The 23,438-nt window shown below is 44.2% G+C and overlaps 1 protein-coding gene across 1 annotated transcript in view; it reads left to right on the top strand.

The window, feature by feature from the left end:
- Nucleotides 1–23,102, top strand: part of LOC311113598 (igLON family member 5-like) — a gene marked incomplete at both ends in the record, with an annotated part of 121,874 nt that extends 98,772 nt beyond the window's left edge. Inside the window, 6 exons of the mRNA XM_084156850.1 lie at nt 4,414–4,646; nt 12,045–12,164; nt 19,281–19,412; nt 20,466–20,586; nt 21,634–21,785; nt 22,999–23,102. Of these exons, the coding sequence (XP_084012976.1) occupies nt 4,414–4,646; nt 12,045–12,164; nt 19,281–19,412; nt 20,466–20,586; nt 21,634–21,785; nt 22,999–23,102 (862 nt within the window). The remainder of the gene's footprint in view (nt 1–4,413; nt 4,647–12,044; nt 12,165–19,280; nt 19,413–20,465; nt 20,587–21,633; nt 21,786–22,998) is intronic.
- Between the last annotated feature and the right edge of the window lie 336 nt (nt 23,103–23,438).

Here is a 23,438-nt window from a genome sequence, read left to right on the forward strand (position 1 = left end):
TACTTTGTTGAAGCACCTTTGGCAGCGATTACAGCCTCGAGTATTCTTGCGTATGACGCTACAAGCTTGGCACACCTGTATTTGGGGAGTTTCTCCCATTCTTCTTTGCAGATCCTCTCTGTCAGGTTGGATGGGGAGCGTCGCTGCACAGCTATTTTCAAGTCTCTCCAAAGATGTTAGATCAGGTTTAAGTCCAGGCTATGCTGGGCCACTCAAGGACATTGTCAGAGACTAGTCCCGAAGCCACTCCTGCATTGTCTTGGCTGTGTGCTTAGGGCCGTTGTCCTGTTGGAAGGCGAATCCCAGTCTGAGGTCCTGACTGCTCTGGAGCAAGGTTTTCATCAAGGATATCTCTGTACTTTGCTCCGTTCATCTTTCCCTCATTCCGGACTAGTCTCTCAGTCCCTGCCGCTGAAAAACATCCCCACAGCATGATGCTGCCACCACCATGCTTCACCGTAAGGATGGTACCAGGTTTCCTCCAGACGTGACACTTGGCATTCAGGCCAAAGAGTTCAATCTTGGATTCATCAGACCAGAGAATCTTAGTCCTTTACGTGCGTTTTGGCAAACTCCAAGCGGGCTGTCATGTGCCTTTTACTGAGGAGTGGCTTTAGTCTGGCCACTCTACCATAAAGACCTGATTGGTGGAGTGCTGCAGAGATGGTTGTCATTCTGGAAGGTTCTCCCATTTCCACAGAGGAACTCTGGAGCTCTGTCAGAGTGACAATCGGGTTCTTGGTCACCTCCCTGACCAAGGCCCTTCTCCCCCAATTGCTCAGTTTGGCCGGGCGGCCAGCTCTAGGAAGAGTCTTGGTGGTTCCAAACTTCTTCCATTTAAGAATGATGGAGGCCACTGTGTTCTTGGGGACCTTCAATGCTGCAGAAATTTGTTGGGATCCTTCCCCAGATTTGTACCTCGACACAATCCTGTCTCGGAGCTCTACGGACAAGTCCTTCAACCTCATGGCTTGGTTTTTGCTTTTACATGCACTGTCAACTGTGGGACCTTACATAGACAGGTGTGTGCCTTTCCAAATCATGTTCAATCAATTGAATGTACCACAGGTGGACTCCAGTCAAGTCTTAGAAACATCTCAAGGATGATCAACAGAAACAGGATGCACCTGAGCTCCATTTCGAGTCTCATTGCAAAGGGTCTGAATAAGGTATTTATGTTTTTTATTTTTTATAAATTTGCTAAAATTTCAAAAAACCTGTTTTCACTTTGTCTTTATGATGTATTGTGTGTAGATTGATGAGGATTTGTTATTTTTTATCTATTTTAGAATAAGGCTGTAACGCAACAAAATATGGAAAAATTGAAGGGACCTGAATACTTTCGGAATGGACTGTAATATCGACATGTTTGCGCAGTGGCAAACCTATTGGACCTAGGCCTTCAGTGTGTGACAGGATAATGATGCTGAAAAGGCAGCAACAGTAATACCAGCGCACTCATTTGCACTTTTTGTAAAACACAGAGGCCCAGTGGTGTAGTGGAGGCTATACGCAGGTTTATGCCTTATACCCACTTTTCTTTCAGTATACTCACTTCTTAATTCCCACTGATGAGTATCAAAGTAGTGGAGTGGAGGTATACGACTTATCAATTATGTAGTACAATAGTGAAATCATGCACAAAGTAGCCTTCACAATCGCAAAGCATGTGAAGTATATTCACATGCACTGGCATGGAGCAGCTCACAGAAGAATGTCATCGGTAGCCAGTAGGGTAGGTATGAAAGACGTTTCAACTTATGATTTCTACCAGTAAATGCTAACTAAGGCAACAATGGGTATGCAAAGCAGGTATTGAAAAAGTTTGGTCCGAAATCTTGGTTAGTAGGCTATTTGTGACGTGCAATTCAGCATTCATCTTGCCAGGCCCACCCAATCTATTGAGCAAAAACAAAAAAATACATTATTACAAAAAACACAGTTCCACTCACCAGATGATGATCATTTGAAACAACCCTTTCCTGCAGTCAATTACCAAAAGTGCCCTCTTTGGCCTCATGGGTGGAATGTTTTCATATTTTTCATATTTTCATAATTAATAAAGATTATAAAAAAAATTAACAACGGAAATCCGGTGTTTCTATGTCAAACAGTTGTGTTATATTTCAGTCTTCTGTGATGTATATAAGTGTAATATTGGGATGCAAACAAAAACAAAAAAAATTATACATTTCAACTCTATATCTGACATGGTACAGGTGTCTTTTTTAAAGCCTATAACCATGTGTGTGAGGTGTATACTTTTGTTTGAAAGTAGATTTGTTTAAGACTACCAAGAATCACTCTGTGTGACCCTGATTTAGCTCACTGCAGTAAAAGGTTAACTTCTTGTTGAAAGTTATTATTGAAAAGGGAGAAGCTAAATCTGCTGCAGCCGCTGCAAACTAGCCTACAACAAAAGATAGCTAGCAAGACTGTGGAAAAACTACTGTTCACTATTGCGCAGTGACCTGTTGGCCTTTGAGAAGGCAGAAGTCTCCATTTGTTGTTTTTATAAAATCGGTCCCACCCAAGTCAAAATGTGATTGGTTGATTCCACTGTCACTCCAAAATGTTGCCCTAATACAGTTGAATGGCAGATGCCTTCTGTCTAGCTTCTGATGGCCTAGCCAATGGCTGACTTAGCTAGCTAGATTTCCCCAGAGACCACCAAAGAAAAATCCTGATTGGATCTTTTTTTATCTTCAGTGATAACCCTTTCCATCAAAAACTGAAGAGATTAAATCAGAACATCATTGAAAATAATAATATATTTAGAATCATAATTATTATTATTTTATAAGAAGGCCCTCATTGTTCCCCAATGTGTTTGGGTTAGTAATAATTTGTAGAGTGGCTCCATTTGCCCTCAGCATGCATCTTTTCACAATTTTGAATGTCTAAAGAATCCATATGTTCTTCTGAAATATGAACACAGAAATACTGGACATTTTGAACTCTTATTATGGTGGCGATTTGACAAAATTACAATCATGGTCTTCAATTGAACTCGCATTTTTCTGGTCTCAGTCTTGATTCATTCTCGGACCCCTTGTCCACCTCCCAGTCTCGGTCTTGACTCGGTCTCGCCCGCCTTCCGGTCTTGGTCTTGACTTGGACTCGATTTGCTCTGGTCTTGGTCTTGAATCGGTCTCACTTTAGGTGGTCTCGAACACAACACTGGTTTGAGTCATTAAAAAAACATATATTTTGGTTGGCTGTCTATCCTATGTATATGTAGCTAGTTAGCTGACGTTACCTAGAATAGATGGTTAACTTAATAAACAACTTACCCGTGTGCTACACATCATCCTGGAGCCGCCTCCTCCTGCTGCTAATGTTACTTTCCATGCAGGCAATGCAGCCCGCTGTGATGCTTCTTTGGGAAATCTGTAAACTTTCATTTTCAAAAATAGATTTGTCCCCAGTCATAAATTGGACCTTGAGAAAACAACTAGATTAAGTTAGCTAGCTTTTCTAGCTAGCCGTTTACAGCCGCGATGGAACAGCTGTTTACAAACGCACCAGAAGTTCTTTGTGGTTCCAGGGTTCACTTCCGCTCCTCCTCAAAAATGTCTATGCTATCTTTGTTCATACATAAGCACATACAGACTCACCTCAAGGTATGTATGTTCCATAGTTGCCATGGCACCGTGAGGTTGCCTAGGCAGAGAGCTCTGTAAATATTGTACATCATTTTGTAATTTTTGTTGCATTTTTTAGTTGTATTTTTACTTTTGGGTTTGTCTGCTGTGGGGGTTGATCACTTACATCTCGCGGTCTTGACTCTCAGAGTTGCAGAATTGGGATGAAAAGTCATCTTTTTGTCTTATAGTTAGCTAGCTAACTGGCTGTTTGAATTCAAATAATGCAGCCCCGGCTTTATTGCTTCATCTGTCAGGAAGAATCACAACAAGTACTGGATGCTGTGTCCAGAGATGGCAGAAGAGGCTCAGGGATTGTTCTTAACCACTGCCAAGATGTGGTGGCTTTTCGTGCACTTTTCAGCAGCTGTGGCATCACCCAGGCAATGGAGGACCAGTACCTACGGAGGGGCGGGTCCTATGGAGGAGAAGCAGATGTAGTGCACTGATGAAGCGCTCCGGGCCTGTTTGTCAGACCGTCTTTGTTTCTCTCTGGCTGTACCATCAATGCCCCCTCCCTCCGCTGAAGCTACACTGCCTTTCCAATCCAAACTGCCTCAACTCCCAGCCTTTCATCATAAGCCAAATAGAGACATTCAATATCCATCTCTACCATCTAACTTTAAATGTGTTGTTTGTTTGTTTAGCTTTTTATGCACTTTGAGATTATTTTCTGTAATGAAAAGCGGTATACAAGTTTAAGAAATGATTATTATTAAATTATCTGGGTCTTGTCTTGTCCGCTGTTTTCTCCCCCTCTATCTCGAAGGTGTAAAATCGACGAGGACGTGACCCACAAGGCGTGGTTGAACCGCTCAAACATCCTGTTTGCGGGGACAGACAAGTGGTCGCTGGACAGACGGGTGTCGCTGGTCAACAGTAACACTAGTGACTTCTCCATCCAGATAGAGAAAGTGGAGGTAGCTGACGAGGGGCTGTACACCTGCAGCTTCCAGGCCAGCAACAAACCCCGCATAGCCCACGTCTTCCTCATCGTCCAAGGTGAGTCCCTTGGGACATCTGGGTGGGGGGAAAGATGGGGTAGAATAAAACATTTGCATGTTTTAAATCTCATGCCCAAATCATCCCAGTGTCTGACATTGGTTGCGTATATCAATGAATTTGTCAACGGATATTTCAAACATGCTAATTTGGGGTTATGATTGGTGACAGCAGCCAAGGAAAAAACAAAAGAAAGCATGGGTTTATCTATCTCTTTGTCCAAAGACTGTTTACAGCAGGGGTGTCAAACTCATTTTAGCTCAGGGGCCACATGGAGGAAAATCTATTCCCAAGTGGGCCGGACCGGAAAAATCATGGTATACATAACTTAAAAACAACAACTTCAGATTGTTTTCTTTGTTTTAATACGATCAACATACAACATAAAGCTGGAGCCTGAGGACAGTGTGTCCAAAATAGTACAAGCACAACATCACTATTAATCATAAAACACGTCAAGTTTATTTGAAAATTCTAAAGAAAAAGAACACACAAACACACAATGCCTCAGTGATTAACAGAACTGTTTCACAGATCACAGAACTATATCAGGGTGTCATTTCTCAGGCAGAAATGTAGATAAAAATAATGAAATCCTGTTCCCCAAACAAGTGCAAGAACCACAGAGTCAAGAATAGGTTAAATATACAAATAAAATAAAATCAATTAAAAACAATAGCACATCAACATAAAAACATATAAACATAAATCTGAAAGCGTTGCTCAAACTCCCGTAACAGTCCAGTTATTTTATCTTTGAACCGCTTCATGTCTGCCACATGTTGGGTCGCGCACACATTTTTCAGACAGAGGAAGTGAGCTGCATCACCACCGGCAAGTTGCGTCTCCCACAATGACAGCTTCAACTTGAAAGAACGTATGCTGTCATAATACTGCGTGACAACTTTGTTGCGCCCTTGCAGCTGTTTGTTCAAGTTATTCAGGTGCTCTGTAACATCCACCATAAATGCAAGGTCCGGCATCCATTCTGCGGAATGAAATTCTAACACTGGTTTGCCCTTTTCTTCCATGAACTGTTCAATTTCTTCTCGTAAATCAAAGAAACGCCTCAGCACAGCACCTCGGCTTAACCATCTTACCTCAGTGTGGTATGGCAGGCCATAGATGTGGTCTTTCTCTCTGAGAAGGCTGTCAAACTGACGGTGATTCAGGCTTCTGGATCGGATGAAATTAACAGTTTGGATGAACACCTTCATGACGTTATCTATCTTTAATGACTTGCAACACAAAGCCTCCTGGTGCAAAATACAGTGAAAAGTCCAAAAATCACGTCCTCCATTTGCAGATTGCACTTTCTCTCTGAACTTTGTCACAACGCCTGCTTTTTTCCCGATCATTGAGGGCGCACCATCTGTAGCCAGGCTGACAGCGCGGGACCAGTCCACTCCGACCCTGTCCAGCGCGCCGACGAGTGCGGTAAAAATATCAGCTGCTGTCGTTGTATCTGTCATCGGCACCAACTCCACGGTGACGGTCAATGTGTCATCAACTCCGCGGATGAAAAAATGGCCAGTTGTGCAACATCTGTAATGTCCGTGCTTTCATCAATTGCAACCGAAAACGAATTAAATGACTTTACTTTTTGCTTCAACTGGCTGTCCAAATCCACTGAAAGATCAGAAATCCTGTCTGCAACTGTGTTTCTTGTCAGGCTGATATTTGCAAAAGCCTGCCGCTTTTCAGGGCACACAATCTCCGCTGCCTTCATCATGCATGTTTTTACAAATTCACCCTCACTAAATGGTTTTGAAGCCACTGTGATTTCATTAGCAATGAGGTAGCTAGCTTTCACTGCAGCGTCACTGATGTCTCGGCTGTGAGTAAACACAGACTGCTGTTTCTTCAGACCCGCCAACAGTTCATTCACCTTCTCTCATCTCCGCTGTCCTTGAAAGTTGTCATATTTGTCGGCATGAAGACTCACATAGTGGCGACAAAGGTTATATTCTTTCAGCACTGCAACATGCTCTGAACACACCAAACATACAGCTTTCCCATTCAATTCCGTGATTAAATAGGATTACCATTTTTCTTGGAACACTCTGCACTCTGCGTCCACTTTTCTCTTTTTTGACAGAGACATATTGGGGCAATGAGGGTGCCAAAGCACATAATGTTAAAAGTAGAAGCCGTAATAAATATCGCGGGCAAAACAAAGTAGCTCATTGGCTGCACGTGCTTGACCTACTTGCTCTGCCCCGGTATAAACAGTTTGCTTGCTTAACACAATTGCTATTGCGCCATCAAGTGGACGCAATTGGAACAGCAGTTTATTTTATTGAAAAATTGCAGCGCTTTTTTATACTTCAAAAAAAAATTAAAAAAAATATTTTTTTTTCATTTTTTTTTTCAAAATCATCTCGTGGGCCGGATTAAACCCGTTTGCGGGCCTGATCCGGCCCGCGGGCCGTACGTTTGACACCCCTGGTTTACAGGGTAAGGAAACAAATATGTATTTAGGTGTATTAGCCCTTTAATTTGTTATATTTTAACATGTTTACAGTACACACTGTACTTGGTTCTGTAATGGGCATGTACCACTTTGAACATTATTTACAGGATTATTTATTCACCTCCGGGTTTTAGTCCAGCAATTGTAAACACAACTTTACTTTTACTTTAGTTTAGTTTCCCAAAAAACTTTAAAGTGATTCAAGGCCTTTGCTAGTGTTGTGCAGTGGATGGAGCCTGGGACTGAGCAAAGAAAGCAGCCAACCGAGTCCTTAGCAACTGTGCCTCGAGCCAATACATTAGCACTGATGCAAGCTTACCTCAGAACTGAGCGGGGTGGGTAGATCCTGGGGTAAGTGGGTAAGACGATATGGGCGGCTGTCCAACTGCCTGACTGAATAATTGACAGTGCAGGACCAGGGCTGGGCCTATCGTCAAGGCAACAGTGGAGTGAGTGAGAGTTTGACTGATCCTGAGTGACGTGATTTATTGGCGCCCGGCTGCTCGGCTGATGGATTGCAGACCTTTTCCCCCTGCATGTGTCAATTGTTATGTATATTGTATGTTGTGTACTAGCATATTGCAGTAATACAAGACTGGCGGAAAAAAATGAAAAATATTAGGGTATACTGTATATTAACTGGCCAACACACATACACACACACACACCATGCTGCTGCAGAGATGGAGAGAGAGAGAGAGAGCTGGGCAAGTTTCAGCAGGCTACTGACTGTGTGTGTGTGTGTGTGTGTGTGTGCGTGTGTGTGTGCGTGTATACAGTACGTGCATGCGTGTGTGTGTGTACATAGGCAGGGTGCAGGCAGCATTACCCACAAGGCTAAGCCAGCCGCTCTCCAACAGACTGTTCACACAGTGCAGGCGCCAAGGAGAGGCATTTATCCACAGGGCAAATGGGCACACAGATGACCATGTTTCCTTGATTCCAAGTCGCCTCAAATTTCAGTCTTAGCAGCAATATCACACAAACTAATTACACCCCAGAGTCACTGCATCAAACAGTGATGGCCATCAAATCAAATCAAATCAAATCTTATTGGTCACATGCGCCGAATACAACAGGTGCAGACATTACAGTGAAATGCTTACTTACAGCCCTTAACCAACATTGCATTTATTTTTAACAAAAAAAGTAAAAATAAAACAACAACAAAAAAAAGTGTTGAGAAAAAAAGAGCAGAAGTAAAATAAAGTGACAGTAGGGAGGCTATATATACAGGGGGGTACCGTTGCAGAGTCAATGTGCGGGGGCACCGGCTAGTTGAGGTAGTTGAGGTAATATGTACATGTGGGTAGAGTTAAAGTGACTATGCATAAATAATTAACAGAGTAGCAGCAGCATAAAAAGGATGGGGTGGGGGGGCAGTGCAAATAGTCTGGGTAGCCATGATTAGCTGTTCAGGAGTCTTATGGCTTGGGGGTAGAAGCTGTTGAGAAGTCTTTTGGACCTAGACTTGGCACTCCGGTACCGCTTGCCGTGCGGTAGCAGAGAGAACAGTCTATGACTAGGGTGGCTGGAGTCTTTGACAATTTTTAGGGCTTTCCTCTGACACCGCCTGGTATAGAGGTCCTGGATGGCAGGAAGCTTGGCCCCAGTGATGTACTGGGCCGTACGCACTACCCTCTGTAGTGCCTTGCGGTCGGAGGCCAAGCAGTTGCCATACCAGGCGGTGATGCAACCAGTCAGGATGCTCTCGATGGTGCAGCTGTAGAATTGTTTGAGGATCTGAGGACCCATGCCAAATCTTTTCAGTCTCCTGAGGGGGAATAGGCTTTGTCGTGCCCTCTTCACGACTGTCTTGGTGTGTTTGGACCATGATAGTTCGTTGGTGATGTGGACACCAAGGAACTTGAAGCTCTCAACCTGTTCCACTACAGCCCCGTCGATGAGAATGGGGGCGTGCTCAGTCCTCTTTTTTTTCCTGTAGTCCACAATCATCTCCTTTGTCTTGGTCACGTTGAGGGAGAGGTTGTTGTCCTGGCACCACACGGCCAGGTCTCTGACCTCCTCCCTATAGGCTGTCTCATCGTTGTCGGTGATCAGGCCTACCACTGTTGTGTCGTCGGCAAACTTAATGATGGTGTTGGAGTCATGCCTGGCCATGCAGTCATGGGTGAACAGGAGGGGACTGAGCACGCACCCCTGAGGGGCCCCCGTGTTGAGGATCAGTGTGGCAGATGTGTTGTTACCTACCCTTACCACCTGGGGGCGGCCCGTCAGGAAGTCCAGGATCCAGTTGCAGAGGGAGGTGTTTAGTCCCAGGATCCTTAGCTTAGTGATGAGCTTAGAGGGCACTATGGTGTTGAATGCTGAGCTGTAGTCAATGAATAGCATTCTCACGTAGGTGTTCCTCTTGTCCAGGTGGGAAAGGGCAGTGTGGAGTGCAATAGAGATTGCATCATCTGTGGATCTGTTGGGGCGGTATGCAAATTGGAGTGGGTCTAGGGTTTCTGGGATAATGCTGTTGATGTGAGCCATGACCAGCCTTTCAAAGCACTTCATGGCTACAGACGTCAGTGCTACGGGTCGGTAGTCATTTAGGCAGGTTATCTTAGAGTCCTTGGGCACGGGGACTATGGTGGTCTGCTTGAAACATGTTGGTATTACAGACTCCGTCAGGGACATGTTGAAAATGTCAGTGAAGACACTTGCCAGTTGGTCAGCACATGCTCTGAGTACACGTCCTGGTAATCCGTCTGGCCCTGCGGCCTTGTGAATGTTGACCTGCTTAAAAGTCTTACTCACATCGGCTACGGAGAGCGTGATCACATAGTCATCCGGAACAGCTGGTGCTCTCATGCATGCTTCAGTGTTGCTTGCCTCGAAGCGAGCATAGAAGTGGTTTAGCTCATCTGGTAGGCTTGTGTCACTGGGCAGCTCGCGGCTGTGCTTCCCTTTGTAGTCTGTAATAGTTTTCAAGCCCTGCCACATCCGACGAGCGTCAGAGCCAGTGTAGTACGATTCAATCTTAGTCCTGTATTGACTCTTTGCCTGTTTGATGGTTCGTCGGAGGTCATAGCGGGATTTCTTATAAGCGTCCGGGTTAGAGTCCCGTTCCTTGAAAGCGGCAGCTCTACCCTTTAGCTCAGTGCGGATGTTTCCTGTAATACATGGCTTCTGGTTGGGGTATGTACGTACGGTCACTGTGGGGACGACATCATCGATGCACTTATTGATGAAGCCAGTGACTGATGTGGTGTACTCCTCAATGCTGTCTGAAGAATCCCGGAACATGTTCCAGTCTGTGCTAGCAAAACAGTCCTGTAGCTTAGCATCTGCGTCATCTGACCACTTTTTTATTAACTGAGTCACTGGTGCTTCCTGCTTTAGTTTTTGCTTATAAGCAGGAATCAGGAGGATAGAGTTATGGTCAGATTTGCCAAATGGAGGGCGAGGGAGAGCTTTGTATGCGTCTCTGTGTGTGGAGTAAAGGTGGTCTAGAGTTTTTTTTCCTCTGGTTGCACATTTTCCATGCTGGTAGAAATTAGGTAGAACGGATTTAAGTTTCCCTGCATTAAAGTCCCCGGCCACTAGGAGCGCTGCATCTGGATGAGCGTTTTCCTGTTGATTTATGGCCTTGTACAACTCATTCAACTCATCCAGCATTGGTTTGTGGTGGTAAATAGACAGCTATGAAAAATATAGATGAAAACTCTCTTGGTAAATAGTGTGGTCTACAGCTTATCATAAGATACTCTACCTCAGGCGAGCAAAACCTCGAGACTTCCTTAGTATTTGATTTTGTGCACCAGCTGTTGTTTACAAATATACACAGACCGCCACCCCTTGTCTTACCGGAGTCAGCCGTTCTATCCTGCCGATGTAGCGTATAGCCCGCTAGCTGTATGAAATCCATGTCGTCGTTCAGCCACGACTCAGTGAAACATAAGATATTACAGTTTTTAATGTCCCGTTGGTAGGATAACCGTAATCTTAAGTCATCCAATTTATTTTCAAATGATTGAACGTTGGCTAATAGGATTGATGGAAGAGGCAGTTTACTCGCTCGCCGTCGGATCCTTACAAGGCACCCCGATCTACGTCCACGATATCTCCGTCTCTTCCTCACGCGAATGACGGGGATTTGGGCCTTGTCGGGTGTCTGTATGATATCCTTCGCGGCCGCCTCGTTGAAGAAAAAATCTTCGTCCAATACGAGATGAGTAATCGCTGTCCTGATATCCAGAAGCTCTTTTTGGTTATAAGAGACGATGGCAGAAACATTATGTACAAAATAAATTACAAATAACGCGGAAAAACACACGTAATAGTACAATTGGTTAGAGGGCTGTAAAACGGCAGCCATCTTCTCCGGCGCTGTCTTCTCTTCCATGGTGGGGTAGCGATGGCTCCAATCTTTGCTTTATCGCGAGAGTATTTTCGCCTGGCCAGATAGTTAAAAATGGGATCCTGTAGTTAGATGCCTCGCAGAAAAACAGCCTCATAGCCAAGCTCATTAAAAGCAACGATAATGGGCCATTTAAGTTCAAGGGAAATCTAGTTATCTATCTAACTATATATATAGTGCCTGCTCTGGAATGGCAATTTAGAACAAAACAGCATTTGATGGTTGTCATGCTGTGAAAAGAAACAAACAAAGCAACTACCAAAGAAACACACTTCTAGACCTGGTTTCCATCCCTATATTCAACACGAAAGTGAAGAACATTCTATAGATTTGTCTTATTATAATAGTAGTCAGAGAAATCAGTGTTTGTCATTGTTAGTATTGTTATTTTGGTAACCCCTTACTTTTATGCTTGTCATTTCTGTTGAATACATTATTTTTGGAGCTAGGGGTTCGATTACTAGTGCAAACAGTGAGGGGAAAAGAGCGCAGCTTAGGTCTAGTTCCTCTTTTTGTCAAGTCATGACTGTCAATAAAACCCAACTCTTTTGTCTTGCAGTGCCAGCCAGAATCGTCAACATCTCCCAAGACGTGTCAGTGAACGAGGGGGGCAACGTATACCTCTTCTGTCTGGCGGTGGGACGACCTGAACCCACTGTCACCTGGAAGGAGAACAAATGTAAGACGCCCGTCCCTGTCTCCTGTCGTAGTACCCAGTCCTCATGTCTCCTCTCCCAGTTGCCTGTCCCTTTCCCAGTCTCTGTCTCCTGTCCTCTGACCCTGTCATAGTCTATACTAACTAGTCCCTGTTCCCAGTCCCTTGTTTCTGTCCCCTGCCTGTCCCCTGTTTCTGTCCTTGTTTCCTGTCATAGTCCCTGACCCTCTGTCCCAGTCCCTTTATTTGTCCCATGTCCACTGACACCTGTCTCTGTCACCTGCTCTTGTTACCATTTCCATCACACCCAGGCTGTGGCTGCTAGTACCCTCTCACACACATCACACACACACACACACAGACACACACATCACATCACACATAATTATCCACAAATAACGCGTGCCAGCCACAATTATCAGCATCTGTCACCATCTTCACTGTCACTGCCTTCACCATGGCAACAATGCTAATAATGGTGTTTATCATTAGAACACTATTTATATATTCCATCATCATTCAAATAAATCACATTGGTTTCAAATCAAATCAAATCACATGTTTAGCAGATGTTATTGCAGGTGTAGCGAAATGCTTGTGTTTCTAGCTCCAACAGTGCAGTAATATCAACAATTCACAACAATACACATAATACACACAATCTTAAAGTAAAAGAATGGAATTAAGAAATATATAAATAGTCTAATAAGCAAAGTCATATCCATTTAGATTTCTGACACCATCGATGGTAAGATTTTGCATTATTTATTTCATCTTGATGCATCTCATAGAATGTGTTGAGCATGTTGAAGTTACCCTGCTCGATGTTAGATAGGTTTAGCACAGTGTTACACTGTGTTACAGTGACCTACTGGGGGTGCAACAGCTTGGAAGTAGCTGGGAGTCCTGCTCCATCTCTATGCCCTGAGTATACACACACCCACCCTGAAAGTACATTATAACCACTTGCTGTGCTTGTCTGCAGACATACAGCATTTATTCATTGTCAGCAGTATACCCTCCCCCCCTCGTTCCCTCACACACACCCCTTCAGTTTGCAGTGTGAGATAGGGCGGCATTGTTATTCTGTGGGAGTCACTGCAGCGAAGCCATGGACTGCTGGGGGAGTGGTGGTGGGGAGGAGAGAGGGAGGGAAAGAGGAGCCTAGAGAAACAGTGAGAAGCTGCGAACCATCTGTCCCTCTATTCAGACATGGCAGTGGGTGGGAGACAAAGTGGTAAGGGGGTATCCCGCCTGTGTGTAGGGAGTTGGGACACACACCTTTAAGACAATCCACCATGCACCTGTCCCTTTATTCAGACACTGCATTGGGAGATAGATGAGCTGGCAACATAAATAGTTTTAAAACGTTTTGCAACAGAAAACGGCAGGTAGTCCCTCCCTGTGTCAGTCTATTTTTTGCCAATGGATGCCTAATGAATACAACCCAGACGTGTACCACAGTGAGTCTGTGACATGTATACACTGCTCCTAGTATTGCTCCTGCCCATTTTATCTCTCACTGATACCATCTCCATCTCCCATTCACACTCTTTCACAGACATCATCTGAACCCCCATTAAATCTGAGACATCAAGCTCTTATCATTGGACATCCCATCCATTAGACAAGACGCACAAACACACACACACACACACACATACATTAATACAGACAAATGCACTCACTCACACACTCCTCACTTAATCGCGAAACAGCACGCCACATCGATGCTCTCCGGCCCAGCCACTCCATCGCATCAGACTCCATTACTATGGATCTCATCAGACTCCATTCACTGGATGTCATCAGACTCCATTCACTATGGTCTCAGTCAAACAGACAATGTCTGTCAGATGCTCCACTACCACTGTGATACAACTAGAAAGAACCAGACCACCTCTGCTAGAGAAACACTCCACTGCAATAGAACACAAAGGCTCTGATTGAGTCTGACTGCTCAGTGCTCCAACAGTGTCAACATGCTATAGGGAAATGGACTACAATTTCACTTCAGGGCAGATCTAAACTTTGATCTCTTTCCATTTAATCATCCGTCTGGCTTCCTCTTTTCCTCTCAGGTCTAATCTAAGTGTTTGGTTGGTGGTGGGAGTCCAGGGCTGCGTCTTAAATGGCACCCCCACAAATCTCAGTCGACGCTGGCTGAGCACCCAACTCTGCCCCCGGGGAAGAAGGGAAAGCAAGGGAAGGGAAAGAAGCCAGAGATCCAAATCACTGAGACACAACTAGGGCTACTGAAGACATATTTAAAGAGACAGGCCTAATATATTATAGACAGCTTCTAGAAAGGAGGGAGGGAGGGAGGGAGGGAGGGAGGGAGGGAGGGAGGGAGGGAGGGAGGGAGGGAGCAGAAGAGAGAGAGAGAGAGAGAGAAAGCAGAAGAGAGAGAGAGAGAGAGAGAGAGAGAGAGAGAGAGAGAGAGAGAGAGAGAGAGAGAGAGAGAGAGAAAGCAGAAGAGAGAGACAGAGAGAAAAGGAAATGAGAGAATAGAAAGAGAGAGTTGGCGAGAAAGAGGAAGACAAAAATAAACAGAGAAAGAGAGAAACGGAGAGACAAAAAAAAGAGAAAGAGAGCGAGCGGTCGAAATCTAAATAAAGAGAAAGGGACGTCCATTATTGACAGCGACCCTGGAGCAATGCCTTGAAAAAATCTGTTGATCTGCTACTGAGCAAGGCACTTAAAGCTAATTGCTTCAGGGTCGCTGTCAGTAATGGCTGATCCGTGACCCCACTCTCAGGGGGAGTGGGATAAGCAAAAAACACATTTCCATTTCATACTTGTACAGGTTACACACTTGTACATGTGTGAAACATGACAAATACAAGCACCCCCTATTTTATACTCTACTTTTAATCAGAGCCCTATGGGAGTCCTCTGGGTCCTGGTCAAAGTAATGCATTAAATAGGGAATAAGGTACCGTTTCTGAGGCAGCCCTAGGTCTTCCTCCAGTAGTGTCTGATGGAGCTGTAGTATTTTACAGGCCATTGTGAGAGCAATGAGGATTCACTGGAGGACGACTGTTTCCCTGATATGATCTCCCTGTGGAGGAACGGTCAGAGATATCTCCAGGGAGGGAAGCCGGGAATGAAGGAAGGGGTAGGATGTAATGTGATGTAATGTGTCAGTGCACAGCGTCACTGACACATTACAACACACAACTGCTGAGAATGAAACTAGCCACAAAAGCACCAGCCAACCTCTCAGCTGCACATGAAATACCCCGACCGGATGTTCCTTTCTCTTTATTTATATTTTGACCACTCATTGTCTTCCTCTTTCTCGCCATCTCTCTCTTTCTATTCTCTCATTTCCTTTTCTCTCTGTCTCTCTCTTCTGCTTTCTCTCTCTCTCTCTCTCTAACTCTCTATTCTGCTTTCTCTCTCTCTCTCTCTCTTCTGCTTTTTCTCTCTCTCTCTCTCTCTCTCTCTCTCTCTCTCTCTCTCTCTCTCTCTCTCTCTCTCCTCCCTCCCTCCTTTCTAGAAGCTGTCTATAATATATTAGGCCTGTCTCTTTAAATATGTCTTCAGCAGCCCTGGTTGTGTCTCAGCGATTTGGCTCTCTGGCTTCTTTCCCTTCCCTTGCCTTCCCTTCTTCCCTGGGGGCAGAGTTGGGTGCTCATCCAGCGTTGACGGAGAAGTCACAGGGGAGCCAAATTTATTAGGCTAATGTAATAAGTGAATAACATTGCTGTAAACCCCCAACGCGTCTCGTCACCGCTGCCACTACTCGCTACAGGGTGGCGGGCAGCAGGCTGTACCGCCGCTGCAGCAGCTGCAGATAATCATCTCCAGCTCAGTAGCCGCAGCTAATAATCCTCCAGTATAATCTTCAATTGGAACCGCCGCGCTAATCTCTAACAGGAATTATCGCTAACGTTTAGTGTGTCTTGCGTCAGTTGCTACGTGGGTGCAGGCACGTATGTGTGTGTGTATGGACGCCAGTGGTCCAATGACTGACTGGCTTTTGGTGTTTTTTAAAAATGAAAACAGAGCAGCAATTTAAACTGTGGATTTCCTTGTTAGCAGACAGATTATGTATTATGTCGTGTTCCACAGCCTGACTTCTTTCATGGGGAAAATTGGAGAAAAGCTTAATGGTGTTGGAACTTGGAGGCTACCAGACAGCTGGCTGTGTGGAGACGTTCCCTCAACGTTCCCTCTCGTCACTGTACTTCTAATAACACCTCTACATCCATTCCCTTACACATATAAAGCCAATATCTTCTAGCATGCCTGTCTCCTCGACTCAGTAAAGACTTTTGCCGCCGCGTCGCCAGAGGGCACTAGGGAGTTTTGTCAACACCAAATAACAGCCCCATATTGTTTTTACTGCATAGTGACGCACACGCTGTCACACCTGTCGAGTTTGGTGTGGCCAACGTTTAAAAATAAATACCTATTTATTTCTGTAGAGGCTTTGTGAAGTAGTGATGTAGCATTATGGTCAAGCCTCAGTCCTTAGCTTCAGTATCTGCTTAGGCTCTGTTGCTCATGGACATACAGTAACTCTAACACAGATCTAGGATCAGCTTCCACCTCCTCCAATCCTAACCTGGCAAAAACCCCAAACTGACCCTGACCATAAATCAGCATCTAGGGAAACTTTATTCTACACCTGGGTAGTGTTCATTAGGCACCAAATGGAAGAAATATAATTTGATCCCTGAGAAATTAAGCTAATTGATTGCACCCAAATTGGCCATTTTAATTTATAGGATTCATATAATCTTCAATAAATATAGTACCTAACATCCAATTTGGACCATCATTCTTCCTAACAATGAGTAACACATGAGGATTCCAATAAAATTACCAACAGCCACCCACAGACCTTCCACACCCCACACCGATCCCACCCCAACAACCAGTATACAGTATACGTTTTCTATGTCTGACAAGTAGTATGGAGCTGCTGCTTGGAGTTTTGCTTCTTCAACCTTTGTAAAGTATTCCCTGTGAATCTGTTGATGGTTTTCTTCCCCTGTTCAGAGAAATTAGCTATTGAAGTTGCTTGCATTCTTTACCATAAATTAGTGTGAAAGTACCACGTTTTTCCCACTCGATGCCACTGTTCCTGCTGCTGCCACCACACCCTTTTCATCTCATCATGAGCAAAAGCTATTGGTTTTCTATCCAAAGTTGGTATTCTATAGTATTCTATTCGGTCTTATGTAGCAAATGTTTTGTAGAGACTCAGAGCTAGCAAATGGTATATCATACTCTACAGTTGAGGAACAATGGGAAAGTAATGCTGCTTTGAATGTTGATAAACTTGTAACCCCACTTTTAAGAAAATGGCCCTTGAATGTTTTGGTACACGTACTGGAGAGCTCTTCTTTGTCTACCCCCATTCTGCATCGTTCACACCCTCTTAAGCCTTAGCCCCACTCATCTCTTTAAGGATTCACATGCATGACATCAGCAGCCTGGTGGTCCAGAATAGCATAACTGGTGTATCTTAATGCCAATAAACCCATCAGTTTAAAAAATAATTTACTAACCATGCAATTTAAAGCAACTTTCTAAACAATGTTTCTAGCTTATTAGCTAGCTAGCTAACATTACATTAGATGGCTAGCCAGTTCAAATAATGAACACGTCATATAGCTGACAACGTCTTAACTTGAGCTTATTTGTATTCATTATTACAGGAAAATAAACTCACAACACGATCATTATTTACAAGTTAATGGCAAACTAATTACAGAAAAGAGTGTGATGAAATAAAAGCAGGGCATTCTACCGTATAATTTTAGAACTTGGACACTGTCTCGTTGGCCTAACATTATATACTAATTTAACTTTAATGCAGGTCATGTTGTTCTTCACATTACCGTCTCTGGTAAACACACACTATATAAAATATAATCAACGTTTATTTGTCACATGCACAGGATACAGAAGGTGTAAACAGTACATGGAAATGGTACCTTGCATAGTGGAGTATTTTGTTTAGACATGTAGCTAGCTAGCTAAACAATGAACCATAATCCCAACTCATAACGTTACTACCCTGCATGAACCTGCAGGTAGCTAACTAACTAGATTCAATGTTAGCTAGCTAGCTAGCTAACATTAGGCTATAACTAGCAATGCAAATGGCTCTGAGACACAAATAATATTACTACACAGATCATGAACGTAATGTTAGCTAGAGAGCCAGCCAGCTAACGTTAGCTAGCTAGCTAATAGTATGCTTTAACTTGCAATGAAAACGACTTTCTGATTAAATTAAAAACATATATAATATCTGAAAATGTAGCTAGCTAGACTCTCTTACTCATATACATGGATGAATGCTTCTCCCTCTCTGTCACGTATGCCATGGTTGCCCTTAGTTTGAAGATATAATCTGTAGACAGATGTTTTATTCAACAGCCTTCTGTGTGTTCTCTTTTCGACTTCCTTCGCATATTAGCAATCAAACACCAGAATTTTCTCCATCTCCTTAGCTATCATACTCTGCTTCCACCGGGCATTCCACTGATTTAAAAACGTTGTCCTCCAGAAAGTGGAGAGCAACACTTTCGTAGCTATTCATGATATATTTAAAAAAAAAGCTGTGTTAGAAAGGATTACCTACACATACTGAGCAGCCCTTTGTTATAGACAGAAGCATGATACATGGCAGACCAATCCAAACTCATCTCTCGGCATGTCCAGCCCATCCATTATCTCAGGCAATCATGGCTAGCGGAAAGGTTCCTGTCTTTTTCTGTGGCTAAACCAACTGGGCTCGTAATTTAACAATTGTATTCGTATTTACAGATGGCATGCAAGTTTGTTATTAAGGCACATGAAAGTTCACATGTTCCATAAGGCATTTCTGCCAAAAAATGAATTTTGATATAAAAATTATGTTTATGTTCAAATGCCTCTCCTGTGAAGTAGTGACGCGCGACATACGCCTAGTTTCCTGAAACGAGTCACATTTAATAAACACAAGAGACCAGCAAAATGGATAAAAGGGTGTGGTGGCAGTAGCAGCAACAGCGGCATCTAGTGGGCATAACTTGGTACTTTCACACTAATTTATTTAATCGACCCTGAACAAACACACATCTCAGCCTGTGATAACCTCTGACCTCTATCCTTTGATCCTGTCCTTTGTCCAATCAGATGGTCTAATGAGTGAGGGGGAGTTCCTGGACATAACAGAGATCAAGCGACATCAGGCGGAGGAGTTTGAGTGCATCACCAACAACGGAGTGACGCAGCCCGACATACGCAAGGTCAAGGTCACCGTCAACTGTGAGTGTCCCTATAAACCACAAAACACACGCATGCACTCACATACACAGACACACACAGACACACAGACCCAGTCACAGACGCAGTCACAGACACGGACACCACACACACACACCACCCCACACATACAATACCTCCCATAAGATAATACAATACTGAATGCAACAATTTCAAAGATTTTACTGAGTTACAGTTCAGATGAGGAAATTAGTCAATTGAAATAACTTCATTAGGCCCTAATCTATGGATTTCAAATGACTGGTTACAGATACCTTTAAAAAAAAAATGGGCCTCACAATGGGCCTCAGGATTTTGTCGTGGTATTTTTGTGCATTCAAATTTCCAATCGATTAAATGCAATTGTGTTCGTTGTCCGTGGCTTATGCCTGCCCATACCATAACCGCACCGCATCCATGGGGCACTCTGTTCGCAATGTTGACATCAGCAAACCACTCGCCCACACGACGCCATACACATCGTCTGCAGTTGTGAGGCTGGTTGGACGTACTGCCAAATTCTCTATAATTCTCTGCCAACAGCTCTGGTGGACATTCATGCAGTCAGCATGCCAATTGCACGCTCCCTCAAAACTTGAGACATCTGTGGCATTGTGTTGTGTGACAAAACTGCACATTTTAGAATGGCCTTTTATTGTCCTCAGCACAAGGTGCACATGTGTAATGATCATGCCGTTTAATCAGCTTCTTGATATGCCACACCTGTCAGGTGGATGGATTATCTTGGCAAAGGAGAAATGCTCACTAACAGGGATGTAAACAAATTTGAAACATGGGACCAACACTTTACGTGTTGCATTTATATTTTTGTTCAGTGTATGTAAAATATGAGTGAATATGTATGATTCAGTTATGTATCAATATGTATGAATGCAATATGTATGTCTTAATAATGTCATGTATTTATTGACCTCAACCTTTCTCGACCTTGAAGGTCACTGAGCCTTTCTTTGTCTGAGCTTAACTTTTAATCACCATTGTTGTAGGCAAATGTTAAAGAATTCTCTCACTTCTCCCTCCTTCTTCCTTCTTCAGACCCTCCCATGATCACAGACGTGAAGAACATGCCAGCCCAGCTTGGCAAGACGGCCATTTTGCGCTGTGAGGCCATGGCAGTACCTACGGCCTCCTTTGAGTGGTACAGAGACGACCGCAGGTAAGAAAAATACCTCCTCCTTTTCTTCTCTTTTTCTCTAATAGGTTAGGTAGATTTTTTTCCTGTATTGCTAACACATCCTTTCAGATATAAACAAAGTTCTCTCTCTCTCTCTCTCGAAAAACACATTCCCCCTCCTCTCTGTCACTACCTCACCTGACAATTCTAATAGTCAAAATCAAACAGCACTTAAATCTACAATACCTTCTGGTGTGCCCCGTTAGACTGTTCTCTCTCTCTCTCTCTCTCTCTCTCTCTCTCTCTCTCTCTCTCTCTCTCTCTCTCTCTCTCTCTCTCTCTCTCTCTCTCTCTCTCTCTCTCTCTCTTTTTTTTCTCTCTCTCTCTCCCATGGCACTTTGTTTATATTTGAAAGGACTTGGTAAGTGTTACCAATACAGAGCTGAGCTCTGGGGGGAGAGAGAGAGAGAGAGAGAACACAGCCTAATGGGGCACACCAGGAAGTATTGTAGGTTTAAGTGCTGTTAGATTTTTATTGGAATTGTCAGGTGAGGTAGTTACAGAGCAGAGGGGGAATGTGTTATTCTGAGATCTCTGGGAGAATATAGTAACAGTCTCCTGCTAAGAGGTGTGATTTAATGTTCTCTCTGTCTCTCTCGACAGCAAAGGATTGGATTGTAATGACCAATATGGTAAAAGCTCAGCTCTGTATTGGTAACACTTACCCAATCCTTTCAAATATAAACACAATGTCATGGGAGAGAGAGAGAAAAGAAAAGAGAGAGAGAGAGAGAGAGAGAGAGAGAGCAGTCTAACGGGGCACACCAGACCGTATTGTAGATTTAAGTGCTGTCAGGTTTTGCTTCTGATGTAGTGACAGAGAGGAGGGGGAATGTGTTATTCTGAGATCACTGGAGAGAATATAGTAACAGCATCTCCTGCAAGGAAGTGTGATTTTATGTTCTCTCTCTCTCTGTCTGTCGCTCTCCCTACCCCTCTCTCTCTATCTACCTCCCCCCTCTCTCTCTGTCTCGCCCTCTCTATCTCACCCACCTCACTCCCTCTCTCCCTTCTCTCTCTCTGTATCAGGCCAGTAGAGAGCGATAACACTCTGAGGATCAAGAACGAGAAGACGCGTTCACTGCTTCTCTTTACCAACGTGACGGACAAACACTTTGGCAACTACACCTGTTTAGCCTCCAACAGGCTGGGAGCCTCCAACGCCAGCATGCTGCTCTTCCGTGAGTCTCTTTAAGCATTCACACACACAAACACATACTTAAGCATGCATACGTACACACAGATAGCCACATGCAGGCACACACACATGTATGCATACCACAGGATGTTGGTGGAACCTGAATTGAGGAGAACGGACTTGTGGTAATGGCTGGAGAAGAATGAGTGGAATGGTATCAAATACATCAAACACGTGATGCCATTCCATTCACTCTATTCCGGACATTATTTTGAGCCGTCCTCACCTCAGCAGCCTTCCTGTGATGTATACACACACAGACTCACATAGTATACTGTACATACACATGCATGCACACACACAAACACACACACAAACAAACATACACACACACACACTTCCATACATGTGTCTAAGCTCAATCTACTTCACTCAATCACACAAGTAGTCACATGCGCATGCACACATACTTAGAGAAGCAAACCAACGCAAACACACACCTAGTCACACATTGCATTGCCCCATCCTCATCTCTCTTTGTCTCCCTGCTCACAGTGCTGGATTTCCTCATCCCCCCCCTCCCTCCTTCCCCAATCCCTCCTTCCATCTTTCCATCTCTTTACTCGCCGCCCCATTAAGCCAAAGAGCTCTTCTCCTCCATTTCTCCCTCTGTTCTGTCCTGTTCTGTTACCCCAGGAAGCTGTCATTTCTCTCCCTCTCTCTCCTCCTGTCTCGCATTAGCCCTCCCCAATGAGCGATTTCCAACACTGTGTTCACTCTCTCCCTCGATCCCTCCCTCTCTCCCGCCTTCCACGCTTTGGCATTACCATCTTCATCTCCTTCCTTTCTCCATTTTCATTCCCTCGTTCTGCCATTTCCTCGGCAAGTCTCCCTCCAATGACTCACCCCTAGTCAGTCTCATACATCCTTCTGCGCCGCCTTCCTCCATTCTCTCCTCTGTCGGCCTCCATGTCTTATCTCTCCGTCATCTGCCCTTCTCGTCTCCTCTTTTCGCCTAATCTTCCTCCTCCATCATTAGAACAAGCTGGGTCTGAACTGTCTGTACGAATGGGACACAGACCGAAAAGCGAACCAATATGACTAATATCAGATAGCTTCAGGGATGGTTTTACGCTTTGCCCCTGTCATTGCACTAAATTTTCTCTGGTTGTTTCCTTTTCTTCTCCACTCTTTCTTCCCTCGGTTTCCTCTCTCCTTCCGGTGCATGTCCTTCTCTCCCGGGCCCCTTGATGCAGGGCCGGGAGCCGTGTACGGGCGAGGTGTGGCCCTCAACGTGGGGGTGAGTGCGGGCATCGGCTTCTGGCTCTGCCTCTCTGTCTCTCTCCTGATGAAGGTCTAAGAGCTTTTCCCGGAAGTCACATCCCGCCTGTGGAAGGAAGAAGGAATTTCTTTAATTACGAACCCATCACTGTGAAACAAAAATAATATGCATTATCCCAGGAGCCATTGACGCATCGCATCACATACCCACACCAACTCCCCCCTATTCCTCACCCCACAACCTCTCCCCTCGCTACCTATATCGCCACCATCACCGTACCACTCTCTCTCTTCATCCTGTTTCCAATGAGGGTCACCATGGTGATATCTATAATGTGTTTGTTGAGGATGATAATTGTGATGATGATAATATTTAGAAAAAAGATATTTAACACCAGGATGATACTATTATAAA

This window comes from Coregonus lavaretus (assembly GCF_964263955.1).
Source record: "Coregonus lavaretus genome assembly, chromosome: 3".
Lineage (NCBI taxonomy): Eukaryota > Metazoa > Chordata > Actinopteri > Salmoniformes > Salmonidae > Coregonus > Coregonus lavaretus.